Raw genomic sequence first — 13,433 nt, 5'->3', positions numbered from 1 at the left:
CTGCACTTCCCACCATAAGCTTCAAAAACAATGCGTAAGAAAAGTGTGGCCTCCAAATGTGGCCAGAAGTTACAGATACTGGTAGTTGTAATTCAGCAATCTCTGGGATGATATTGGGTCCTACTCACTCTTTAAGGTTCCCCAGGTTGGGGGTACAATTCTTTTTGCAGCTATAGGGGATAGCATTCAACCTTTTGTTGTTTTTCTATATCCCAACTTTCATGCTATTTGACTATTCTGCAGCTACATAGTGGTTATTCCTTGGTTGTGGAAGCAAAAGACTGTGATTTAAAAGAATATGGGAATCGTCAAGTGACTACTGTACAGATCAAGATTCTGGATGTTAATGACAACATCCCTAAACTCAACAAGACTGTGGTGAGTAAAAAGTGTGCTTGCTATTATTTGTGCGGGTTTCTTCAATTATGATCAGAAAGATGTATCATTATAAAAGGCTTATTTATTTACAGTATGAAGGAAGTGTAAAGGAAAATATAGCTAATGTGGAAATCATGCGCCTGGACGTCTTTGATGCCGATGAACAATTTACTGATAACTGGCTGGCAAACTTTAGGATTGTATCTGGCAATGAAGGAGGCTACTTCCGTATAGAAACAGATTCACGAACCAACCAAGGAATTCTTACTCTGATTAAGGTTAGTGGATGGGGAGAGGCAGTATGCATGCCACATTGACCTCAATCCAGTGACGGTACCTAGCAAAAGAAGAGAACAGTGACAGCATACAGCACAATGGCACGCTGATGTGTTCTGTATGAGTATTTCTGCACAGATTCCTATCATCTCATTGTAACCACCTCTCTGCCCTGTTTCCATTATGATGAGATTTTATAGTATGGTAGAATGTTTTGCACATAAAACAGTTGCATTCTGCACGCCCACCTACAACACATACCCACAAAGATCATCCATTAGTTCAGCTTCTCGTACTTCATAATAATTTTAAACAATTTGTTCTCTGTTCCACAAATTGCATTACAATCATTGTTTTACTTTAAAACTGTGGGATAATATAACATCAGGCTTTTTTTATAACCATTGTCAAGCTGAGTCAGTTAACAAGAGGTTGAGACATGCCCTGTTTTCGTATGCCCAAGAATGAGGGTGAATAAAGGTTCCTAACTCAATTGCTTGATGTATCTGTTTTGTTTTGTTTTTAATTCAAAGTTTTATTTCTTTTAAAACACAAATATTTCATCATTCCTCAATCAGTAAAACATCGAAGTACAATTTTTTATATGCCCCTCCCTCCCTCCACCCCCCCCAACCCCCCTCCTCCTTCCCCCCCCCGACTTCCCAGAACCCGTACACGGTATGGATTTTTAACAAACACAGTCTAAAATCTATTGAGAAAAAAGAAACAAAGAAATTAATGACATTCTGCATTGACCTTAGCTTCTTCTTGCTGAGCTAACTTTAAACAATTTAAATCATTTCTGATCTTAAGCATAGGCTAACTGGAATTCCTTGGTCCCGTATTTATTTTGTATATAGTCAATCCATTTTTTCCAGTCTCGTTTATATCTCTCATTTGAATGATCTTTAAGATATGCCGATATTTTAGCCATCTCGGCTAAATTTGTGACTTTCAATGTCCATTCTTGAGTTGTAGGCAAGTCTTCCTTCTTCCAGTATTGCGCCACCAACAGTCTTTCTGCCGTTATTAGGTGCAGAATCAAGTTAGTCTCTACCACTGTAAAGTCAGTACATATACCTAGTAAAAATAACTGAGGAGTAAACTTTATCCTTCTTTTAAAGATATTTTGCATAATCCACCATATTTTTATCCAAAATGCCTTAACCTTTTGGCAGGTCCACCATATATGATAATATGTAGCATCGAGAGAAGCACACCTCCAACATTTAGGCTGTACATTCGGATACATAGAAGCCAGCTTTTTAGGATCTAAATGCCATCTATAGAACATCTTATAAAATTTTTCTCTCAGATTTTGAGCTTGTGTGAATTTCACATTTGTTACCCATATTCTTTCCCATGTAGCCAACATTATTGGTTCTTCAATATTTTGAGCCCACTTTATCATACAATCTTTAACTAATTCTGTTTCCGAATCCATCTGTATTAGAACATTGTATATCCTCTTTATATGCATTAAGCCTTGATCTCTTATTTGTTTAAACAAATTATCTTCAGCTTGAATAAAACCAATTTTTTGATCTATTTTCCACCTGGCCTGTAATTGCCCATACTGGAACCATGTTTGAACTACCTTCTCCTCTTTTAATACCTCCAAAGATTTTAGTTGTAGTACCCCCCCTTTCCAAAATGAGAAGCTGTCTATAGGTAGTTCTATCCTGTTTTTGTGCTATGTTCATATTTTCAATTGTATGTCTAGGAATTGCCCACATGGGTATTTTGTCATTTAATTTATATTGTTATTTTTTCCAGACCCGCAGTAAAGCATTTCTTAAAATATGACTTTTAAACTTCCTATCCAATTTTTTGTTGAACAACAAGTAAGCATGCCAACCATATACCAGATCGTATCCCTCGATATTCAATATTCTATCATTAGTTAAATGAGTCCAATCACTAATTACAGATAGCGCCACTGCATCATAATATAATTTTAGGTTAGGTAATTTCAAGCCTCCTCTCTCCCATGCATCTTGCATTATTTTCATCTTTACCCTCGGCTTCTTTCCTGCCCATACAAATTTGTTGATACCCTTCTGCCATTCTAAAAGATTCGCATCTTTTTTAAGTATAGGTAACATTTGAAAGAGAAATAAAAATTTTGGTAAGATGTTCATTTTCACTGCTGCTATCCTGCCCAGCAAAGATAAGTGCAATTTCTCCCATTTTTTTCATCTCTATCTGTATACTATGCCAAAGTGGTTCATAATTATGCTTATATAATTTTCCGTTTGGGGTTAAAATATTGACTCCAAGATATTTAACTTTTTTGACCACTTCACATCCTAGTGTCCCTCCTAGTTCTTCCTTTTGTTTAGTATTCATATTTATAGCCAATATTTTAGTTTTTCCTAAATTTATTTTAAAACCAGATACTTGACCATATTGATTAATCGTATTCATTAAAATCCTACTGGATTCTTGCGGTTGTTCCAATATTATGACCAAATCATCCGCAAAAGCGCGCACTCTGTATTCTTGCTGCCTAATCTTGATCCCTTTTAGACCATCCAAGCCCCGTATTTTATTCAACAATACTTCCAAAGTTATAATAAACAATAGCGGGGACAAAGGACAGCCCTGTCTTGTACCTTTTCCAATTTGAAAGGAGTCTGTTAAACTTCCATTGACTATAATTTGTGCTGTTTGCTGTTGATATATTACTTTATTTGACTGTAAAAAATTATCTCCTATCTGCATTTTTTGCAGTATCTTCAACAGAAATAGCCAATTAACTCGATCAAAGGCCTTCTCAGCATCCAGGAATATGAACGCAGCAGGGATCTGGTTGTTCTTTCCCAAATATTCTAATGCATTAATAATTAATCTGACATTACTTTTCATCTGTCTCCCCTGTATAAAACCTGTTTGGTCAGTGTGTATCAATTGTTGAATAACCAGCATTAACCTATTTGCTAGTATTTTAGTAAAAATTTTATAATCTACATTAAGTAATGAGATAGGTCTATAATTTTTTGGTTGGGTAGTATCTTGATCTTCTTTTGGTATCAAAGATATGAACGCTGTCTTCCAGGATGGAGGCACTTTACCTTCCGTTTGAATCTTATTAAATAATTCTCTAAGAGGCTCTACCATTTCTAACTGTAAATTTTTATAGTAAACCGCTGTCAAACCATCTGTATCTGGTGCTTTCCCTAACTTTAGTTGCTTAATTACCTGCAAGATTTCCCCCGAGGTTATTGGTTGATTCAATTTTTGCCTGTGCTCTTCTCTAACTGAAGGTATTTTCTCTTTATCTAAATATTTGTCTATATCTAGACCATTAATTTTATCCCCTTTATACAATTCTGTAAAAAATTCCCGAAATACCTTTTGAATCTCTTCCTGTTGAAACACCTCCTTCCCTCTGTAAATCAGTTTAGATATATTTCGAGTTTTCCTTTTTTTCCTAATCTGATAAGCTAACCATCTGCCAGGTTTGTTTGCGTTACAAAAGGTATTGTGTTTTGCATATAATAAATTAGTAGCTACCTGGTCAGAGATCAACATGTCAAATTGAGATTTTAATATGGTGATAGCTTCCTTAACCTTTGTATCGCCTGGATTCATTGTTAACTCCAACTCTTTTCTCTTAATTTCCTCTTCCAGTTCTGTTCATTTTAACCCTTGTTTATATCTATGTGTTTTATTTATATTCATCAGCACTCCTCTCATATACGCTTTGCTTGCATCCCATACGAATTCCATAGATGTACCCTTATTCATATTCAAAACGAAATATTCTGATAACAATTTTTTACAATCATTAATATACTTTTCATATCTAAATAAGTTTTCATTCAATCTCCAAGACCTTCTTGCCTGCACTACCCTTCCCAATTCCATCCAAACTGGGTTATGGTCCGAAAGGACCCTAGCCGCAATCTTTGTCTTCTTGACCCTAGAAAGCAAATCATTATTGATTAGTATAAAATCAATCCTTGAAAGGGATTGATGCCTATCAGAGAAGAAAGTGAAATCATGTTCCTCTGCATTTCTTTCTCGCCAAATATCTCTCAATTCAAAGTCATCCATGATGTCAAAAAAGGGTTTGGGTAACTTTGCTCGCATCTTAGTATTTGGGCGAGAAGTCTTCTTATCTCTCTTAGTGTCTATCACTCCATTCCAATCACCCAATAGTATACAGGAACTATAGTCCCACTGTACTAATTTGGCATGAAGATTTCTGTAGAATCCATCTTGCTGTTGATTAGGGGCATAAATTCCCAAAAGTAATGTCTTTTTCCCTTCTAGGATTAGGTCTAAAGCAATATATCTTCCGAAGGGATCTGCTTCAATTAATTCAGCTTTCATGTCTTTTCTTAAGTATACAACTATACCATTCTTCTTTTCCATAGCAGAAGCTACAAAATGTTGACCAAGTTTTGAGTTAATCAAATATTTTTGATCAGTTGATTTGATATGAGTTTCTTGCAAACAAATTATGTCATTCTTAAACTGTTTGAGATAGTGAAATATTTTCTTTCTCTTCTGTGGGGAATTCAGTCCATTGACATTCCATGTTAAAATCTTAGTTGTCATCTTTGGTTGGCTGAAGCATTTTTAGAGCTTCCTGCATGTCCTGTTTAACCTTAGGCCTAGCTCCTCCCACTGCTTCCAGACTTGTTATTGTAGCTCCTTGATCGATGGCCGGTGATTGTTGATGTTGTTGCTTTTTAGCTTGTTTCTCCATTCGTCTAGTAATCATGCGTCCAGATCTTTGTTCCATAACACCTTGCGCTTCTAGAAGAGAGAGATGCTCCATCTTATCTAGTGGTTGTGTAATTTGCTGTCTGTCCTGTCCTTCTTGTGGTCTTTCTCCAGGTCCAGATGATGCAGGATATCCAGCCTTCAAAATATTATGATAAAAATCTCGGGCTTTCCATACAGAGTTGAGGCGATATCTTTGCCTATCAAATGTAAATATAATGCCAAATGGTGTGTCCCATCTATACTGTATCTGACGATTTCTGAGTTCTTCAACTAAAAAAGCGTAGTCTCTCCTGGCTCTTAACATTTGAGGTGGTATCTCTTTCAAAACAATGAGATCCTGACCGCCAATTTGAAGCTTAGTGTTATAAGACTCTTGTAGTACCATATTTCTAAGCTCTCTTGTAGTGAAGTATATAACGATGTCTCGAGGAAGTTGCTTCTGCTTTGCCACCCAAGAGTTAACGCGATAAACTTTGTCAATTTGCCAGTCGAGATTGGTCCCTGGTCTTCCCACCAAGCGGTCAAAGACTTCTGATAGAATCTGTTTCAGGTTCTCCTGTTTCTCCTCACTCAGCCCCCTTACTCTTAATGCGAACTCCATTTGTCTATACTGTTATCATAATAATTTTTCAGCATTTTCCACTTTTTGTTCCACCGCCTCTGTTTTCAATGTCAGGTTGGTATTGGCCTCATTAAGATCCTCTAGAGTAGACTATCTTCAATTCCGGAAACATGTTCTGTCAATACAGTTACAAGTCTCAGCATTTCATCTTTAATTTTAACAACCCTGGCATCGATTTTCACATACAACTCCTGTTTAAGTCCTTTTATTTCACCTTTAATTTCCTCTTTTATTTCTTTTATTTCCTCTTTTCTCTCCTCTTTTCTCTCCTGTTTTATCTCCTCCTTAAGATCTCTAAGTTTATCTTCCATTTTAATTGTCTGTGCATTAAGAGCCATACTTAGTTCATTCAAGAAGAATTCTTTCGTTAACAAATCCCCAGCAGGGGGCGTAGGGAGCGGAGGCTGCAACCTTGTGGCAGGCACTGGGGATGGGCCCCTGGGAATAGAGGGCGACGGTTTCAAATTAGGATTTGGTTTTGAGGCCATTCCAAAATTTATCTCCCAGCAATTAATAAAACTCTGCTGTCTGACTATACAGCTATAAGTTAAGACGCTGAATTTCTCCCTTTACTTTGAAATTTGAGGCTTGGCAAAACTTTCAGAAAGTAAGCATTGTAACAAGACAGTTCAGCAGATTCATCACCATTTAAATTCCAGATAAGCAACATTAATGAGAGAATGGAAGTCTTGTAAAAGTGAAACTAATTAGAAAGCTTCTGCTGGCCGATTGTAAAACAGGTGATAAGGACGCTCCTTTGAAATTTTAGAGTTCTGTAGCATTTAACAAAAAGTTTAAGAAAATAATCATTATTACCAGAGAGTCCCGCCTGCTTGGCGCCATCTTAAAAGAGAGCCTTTTCAGTAGTAGCTCCGACCCTTTGGAACGATCTCCCCGTGGAGATTCGTACCCTCACCACCCTCCAGACCTTCCGCACAGCCCTTAAGACCTGGCTAGCCCGTCAGGCCTGGGGATAAAGATAATCTGGCCCCACCCGAATGATGAATGAATGTTGTTTACTATTTTACCTTTATGTACTATTTTGTGTCTATTGTCTTATGTAAGCCGCCCTGAGTCCCCTCAGGGAAAAGGGCGGCCTATAAATATTAATAAAATCACTAAAATCACTAAATCACTAAAAGCCTCTAAGTAAATAGATTTTCAGAGGAAGCTCTTGTAAAAAAACAAAAGGAGCTAAAATCTTGGTAAGCAATTAATTTCCACGTGGACGGATTCAACTCGTGATAAAATCAAATAAATCAAAGCTTTTTTTTTTCATGTTTATTTTTTATTTTTTATTACATAGACAACAATGGGAAAAGGAGAAGAAGAAAAAAAGGGGGGGAAACCCCATCATCACATACAATATGTCATTTGATTACAGGTGCATCCCTACTACGTTTATACATCCCATATCTCTCTGTTGTATATTTAATAAACACCACAATAAGCTAGGGTTTAAAAAAAGGGGGGGGAAGGAGGGGGAAGCCAAAAAGGACAAAAAAGACAAAAAAGACAAAAAGGACAAAAAAGTCCAAAAAAGAAGGGGGGAAAAAAAAGAAACCATCATCACATGCAGCATGTCGTTTGGTTACAGTTGTTTTAACATCTGCATCTTCAAATAATATTTACCGTCTCAGATATTTCATCTAATATAACTAAAGGCCTCATTTTCATTCTACAATATATATTCAGTTAACATTAGCATTATTTTCCCCCAGAAAGTATACTTCTATTCATTGTTAACCTTGCATTTCATACCTTCAAACAGAGATCTTATTCCTTCATTTTTCAACAAGGCGTCGCTGCCTATATATACCAGTTTTCATTTGTTCCCCCATTAGAATTGCTTTATCAGCAGCGAAATATATAAATCAAAGCTTTGAACTGAGGGAGGGAGACCTACTTTGTACCACACAAGGCAGTTTGAAGTTCCCAGCACGGACGCCGTTCTGCTTTGGGCTGGCCCCCCTCTCTCTGCAGACACAAAAGCTGCAAAAATCGAAGGGCATTTGCCAGCAAAACTATTCTTCTTTCCTTCTTGCCTGAAGGATAAGAAAACCTGTTAAGACGTCAGATGAATGATCATCTAAACAGGTACGTAACCAGGAATTCGGGGACAGCTAATTTTTAAGCTGCCACCATCAGCAGGCTCCTCCCAGGAAGTCCTGGTTACGTACCTGTTTAGATGATCAGATGTATCTGTTTTTTAACATAGGATCTTGATATTTTGTGTCCTCTTCTGTGCCTCGATCTCCATTTGATACAGTGACATGAAAACTCAAGAGTCTCTTCTGCTCTCTTTTTTTTATTGACAGGACTCTTGACTCTGAATGGATTTTCAAGGATATTTCATAGCATATAATATTGAAGTTGCAATAGTAACCTTCCATCAAGAGTCCAGAAAGATATGCAAGTGGGTAAATTGAAATTGCATTCTAAATTACGATTTTTTTTTATTCTCTCTGCAGAAAATAAATTATGAAGAATTACAGACAATGGACTTGAAGATAGTAGTTTCTAACAAAGCAGCGTATCACAAATCAATTATCAGTCAAGTTTCCCAAGTAAAACCAATTTCCGTCAAAATTAATGTGGAAAATGTGAGGGAAGGCCCCGTATTTAAGCCCCAAACGTTAGTGATTAAGACAATGGAAACAATGAAAATAAACCAGATTATTGGAAGCTATCAAGCTTATGATGAAGACACTCAAAAAATAGCACAACGCATCACGTAAGACTTTGTGTGTGTTTGTTTGTTTGTTTATTAGTAAACTTACAGGCCTCTCAACTTCCAATGACTCTGGGCAGCTCACTACAGTCAAGGTTACTGTTCCCATGTGGTGTCAATATGCCAGACACATAGATTCACTATTGTCATGTTCCAACATTGCTCATCCTTTAGTTTATGCCGAAAAGAGAGATGCAATTTATGCCTTATACTTTCCAGTGCCTTTTGTTTTAAATGTGTTTGCAGTGACAGCTTTGGATAATAATAATATTGGCATGGTGCTCAAGAAACAACTTACATCTAAATACAAGTAAGACTAGATTTAGTCTAGATAATACTAGATTTCCGGAAGCACAGAGAGGAACCTGCCCCACTGTATATTGAGGGGGACTGTGTGGAGAGGGTTTCCTCTTTTAAATTCTAGGGAGTGCTTATTAGTCAAGATCTCACCTGCAAAAACAACACGCCTCTGGTGATTGGAGAGGCCCAGCAGAGACTTCATTTCCTTAAAGTCCTGCGAAAAAATCAGGTGGAACAATGGCTGATGACCTCTTTCTATCGGTCCATCATAGAACGTGTCCTCACATATTCCATTACAGTATGGTATGCTGGTTTAACAGCTGCGGACAGGAACGCACTATAGAGAGTGATCAATTCGGTACCAGAAACCATTGGTTGCCTCTGACACCACTGGATGACATCGCCAGATCTCGCTGCTTTAGTAGAGTAAGGAAGATACTCAGAGATGATTCACACCCTGGTCAATGTCTCTTTGCACTACTACCATCGGGCAGAAGACATCAAAGTATATCCAGCAAACAAATAGGTTTAAATAGGTTTCTATCCTTGAGCTGTCAGACTTTTAAATTCAACCACAATCACTCATGCACACGCTAGTTTTTTTCTTTTTCTTTCTTTTTTTCGTTTCTGCTATAATTTTGCACCAGTGAGGTTAAAACCAATTTCATTGTATTTAAGTACAATGACAATAAAGATTATACTTATACTTATAAACATTCAGTATCAATATGACGTAGGTATATGCATATTTATATGGCTTCCCAGAGTTGCTTCTTGTGAAATGGGTAGCTATATAAGTATGATTTGATAAATAAATACTGGAAACGTTGATGTTCACATGTCATCTTAAAGCATGGTTTTGCACATTGTTTGTTGAACAAACTATAATAGTGCAAAGGAACAATTCAGAAATGATTTATTGGGCCAACCTCTGATAGGTTTTCCAATTAAACTGTCCTTGTTATGTGGATTGGCCAGAGATTTGAACAGGGCACAACTAGAAATACACCAAGAATAAATGTATTAAAATGTGACTGTTATTTATTAACAATTATTTGACTGTTATTTATTAACTATGAATAGAAATATAGTATGTAGATGTATAAAAAGTTTTTATGTCTCTTACGAAGTATATAATTTCCATATGTATGCTTGATCTCAGATTTGTATGTTCATTTTCACATATATTTAAATTTTACACAGGTATGCCAAAGGAAGCGATACTGCAAATTGGTTGATAATAGATGCTAAAACAGCTGAGATCAGACTACGTAAAGTCCTAGACTATGAATCACACTATGTCATCAATGGTACTTACACTGCAACAATTTTGGCCATAAGTACTGGTATGTAGTGAATATTTTTGTTGTACTTTATAATGGTTCTTAATTACCAAGAGTTGTAAGATCTGGTGGAATACACAATAAATAATTTAACTACATTTTTCTATTTTTTCTTGAAAAGTATCACCATGTCACTCATGCCAAATTCACATCAGTTCATTTTTATTAAATTCCAGAATCCACCAAAACTGCTTGCAATAGTTAGAAAGCAAGTAGGAGACTATATCTTTTAATGATCAATAGTACCCCGTATTCTTGTCTAGCTACTTGCAGAGAAATCAATGCTTAGAGTGATTTGCAGTATGAAATTTCTTCAAGCTTTCCATTTCTTTTATGAGCATTTTTTTCTTTCCATTCTTGGTGAATATGTAGATTTCTAAATAAATAAGTGCAGAAAATGATTGAGAAAAATATAAATGCCACTCTCCATCTATGCTGTGTCTCATGCCATCCAGTGTCCACAAAAGAGGCAAGGATGCTGGCAGAATAACTATTGTCTTACAAACAAGGCAGGTTTGGAGTTTATTGGTCATCTGCCACTGCGTTACCAGGTGAATCCCTTCCGTGAGGACCACAGCAGACTGGTTTTTCACATCATGCACAATCAGGATCACAATATTTTGCTTATTGGAACGCCAAGATATTTTTCCTTTTGAATAAATCCATAATGCAGTCATATACCTTTTATGTTATGTGGAATATCTGGCACGTTCTTGGTACTAAGTGGATGCAGGAGCAGAGGCTGTAGTAAAGCTTGTGCATTATACAGTGAGAGCTACAAATCTAACACTGACCACAATCCAATCTGATTTTTGACTAATTGTCTGATTAACGACAGAGACTCAAGAGTAAAGTAACATTGCAGGTATGATTAGTCACTTAATAGACATTTGAGTTTACAACAACCCCCTCCCCCCCAAAAGCTACATACAATCCTGTTTCAAACCTACTGTGGCTGAAGTACCCCTGCGGTCATTCATCCTTATGAATGTTAAGCAAAGTCCATTAAGGAACGCTGCCTCACTTAACGGGTGTCACCATTTGCAGGCTCCATTACAGTCAGTGGCAGATTAAGGCTCATTGGTGCCCTAAGCATTGACAAATCTTGGTGCCCCTCCTTTGTACATACTGTACAAATCTTCATTAGGTTTTTTTTTCTTTCTCAACTTTGTGGTGCCCCCTTTGGGCCTGGTGCCCTAAGCACATGCTTAGTCTGCTTAATGGTTATAATACACCACTGATTACAGTCATAGGTTGAAGACTACTTGTACAGCAGTGACCCCCAAAATGTTCATGGGTATGAATTGTATTTTACATTCAATTCAAATACATGCAAACTAACAAATTGTAAACTTCTCATAATTCAACCACCAAGTTCACATTTAAAATCTTGTGCGTGCTTAAAGAAAGGGACATGGTGGCTCAGTGGCTAAGACGCTGAGCTTGTCAATCAAAAAGGTCGGCAGTTCGAATCCCTAGCGCCGCGTAATGGAGGCAGCTCCCATTACTTGTCCCAACTTTTGCCAACCTAGCAGTTCAAAAGCATGTAAAAATACAAATAGAAAAATAGGAAACACCTTTGGTGGGACGGTAACAGCGTTCCGTGTGCCTTCGGCATTTAGTCATGTCGGCCACATGTTCACAGAGACGTCTTGGACAGTGATGGCTCTTTGGCTTTGAAATGGAGATGGGCACCGCCCCTTAGAGACAGGAACAATTAGCACATATGTGCAAGGAGAACCTTTACCTTACATGCTTAAAGAAGCAAACAAGTTTCCAATTAATCAGCAGTTTGTATAAAAATAGATATGACTTCTGTGCTTTGCAGACTACCCTCCAAAAACAGCTACAGGTACCATCGTTATTCAGATTGAAGACAAGAATGATTACTGCCCAATTCTGGTGAATCAAAAAACAAATGTCTGTACTGATACAAAGTATATTAATATCACTGTTGAGGATCGAGATAGACATCCAAATGGTGGTCCTTTCACTTTCAAGATCATTGATGAACCTGAAAGAATATCAGACAAATGGAGAATTGGCCTGATAGTTGGTAAGTATAAGTCATGCCACATATTATAGAGATTGGAATAGCTCTGAAGCTACAGATTTTATGAGAGCAGAGCTTGTGGTTTGGTTTCTGCTTCAATTCTTGGTTTCAAGAATTAGCAGTCAAAGTCAGGGGAGAAATATGGTGCTGCTTCATTGTTGATTAGATCAGATTCAATTGCAAACAAGTGGAGGGATTGTTTCTAATATATATGAATGAAATGGGGTAACATGTTTAGCACCAGTTGCAAAATAAAATGGAAGTAGGCTTAGGGGAAGGGACGTGGTGTCTCAGTGCTAAGACGGTGATCTTGTCAATCAGAAAGGTCGGCAGTTTAAATCCCTAGTGCCACGTAATAGAGTGAGCTCCTGTTACTTGTCCAAGCTTCTGCCAACCTAGGAGTTCGAAAGCATGTAAAAATGCAAATAGAAAAAGAAAGACCATCTTGATGGAAAGGTAACAGTACTCCATGCACTTTTGGCATTTAGTCATGCCGGCCACATGACCATGGAGACGTCTTGGATAGCACTGGCTCTTTGGCTTTGAAACAGAGATGAGCATTGCCCCCTAGAGTCGGGAACGACTAGCACATATGTGTGAGGGAAACCTTTACCTTTAGGCTTAGGAGGGCAGCCCAAAACCTTCAAGCTCCACAGCTAGGAAATCTAAACTCCTCTTGATTAACTGAATTGCCTTAAATAGATTGAACTACCATCAATATATTGTGGCAGTGGGATTACCAAGTAATGTGTCAATGTCCTAGAGAATTCTTGCTTTGTTCAGAATGTGCAGTTTTCCAAAACATTGTGCAATCGTGACAGACACTAGAAATATAGAATTGTCTCCTAATAAGAATGCTTTCTTTTAAAGGAGCCTCTTCTAATTTGGGTGTGTTTTAGATCAGCTCCCAGAATTCCTATCAATGGTCAGGAATCCCGGGAGTTAAAGTCTTGCAAGGTTGGGGAAGACTGCTTTAACTATCAGAATGGTAAC

The 13,433-nt window shown here is 37.4% G+C and overlaps 1 protein-coding gene across 1 annotated transcript in view; it reads left to right on the top strand.

The window, feature by feature from the left end:
* DSG2 (desmoglein 2) overlaps positions 1–13,433 on the top strand; it is a 36,618-nt gene that overhangs the window by 13,667 nt on the left and 9,518 nt on the right. The window contains exons 7-11 of the mRNA XM_087707131.1: positions 244–378; positions 471–656; positions 8,485–8,747; positions 10,248–10,390; positions 12,216–12,443. Of these exons, the coding sequence (XP_087563257.1) occupies positions 244–378; positions 471–656; positions 8,485–8,747; positions 10,248–10,390; positions 12,216–12,443 (955 nt within the window). The remainder of the gene's footprint in view (positions 1–243; positions 379–470; positions 657–8,484; positions 8,748–10,247; positions 10,391–12,215; positions 12,444–13,433) is intronic.

The sequence above is a fragment of the Thamnophis sirtalis genome, unplaced genomic scaffold (genome assembly GCF_051295495.1).
Source record: "Thamnophis sirtalis isolate CommonGarterSnake01/CBP01778 unplaced genomic scaffold, rThaSir2_p1.2 scaffold_2, whole genome shotgun sequence".
In the NCBI taxonomy this organism is placed as follows: Eukaryota; Metazoa; Chordata; class Lepidosauria; order Squamata; family Natricidae; genus Thamnophis; species Thamnophis sirtalis.
Note: the sequence above shows the minus strand (reverse complement) of the source record. Positions and strands in the feature narration are given on the sequence as shown.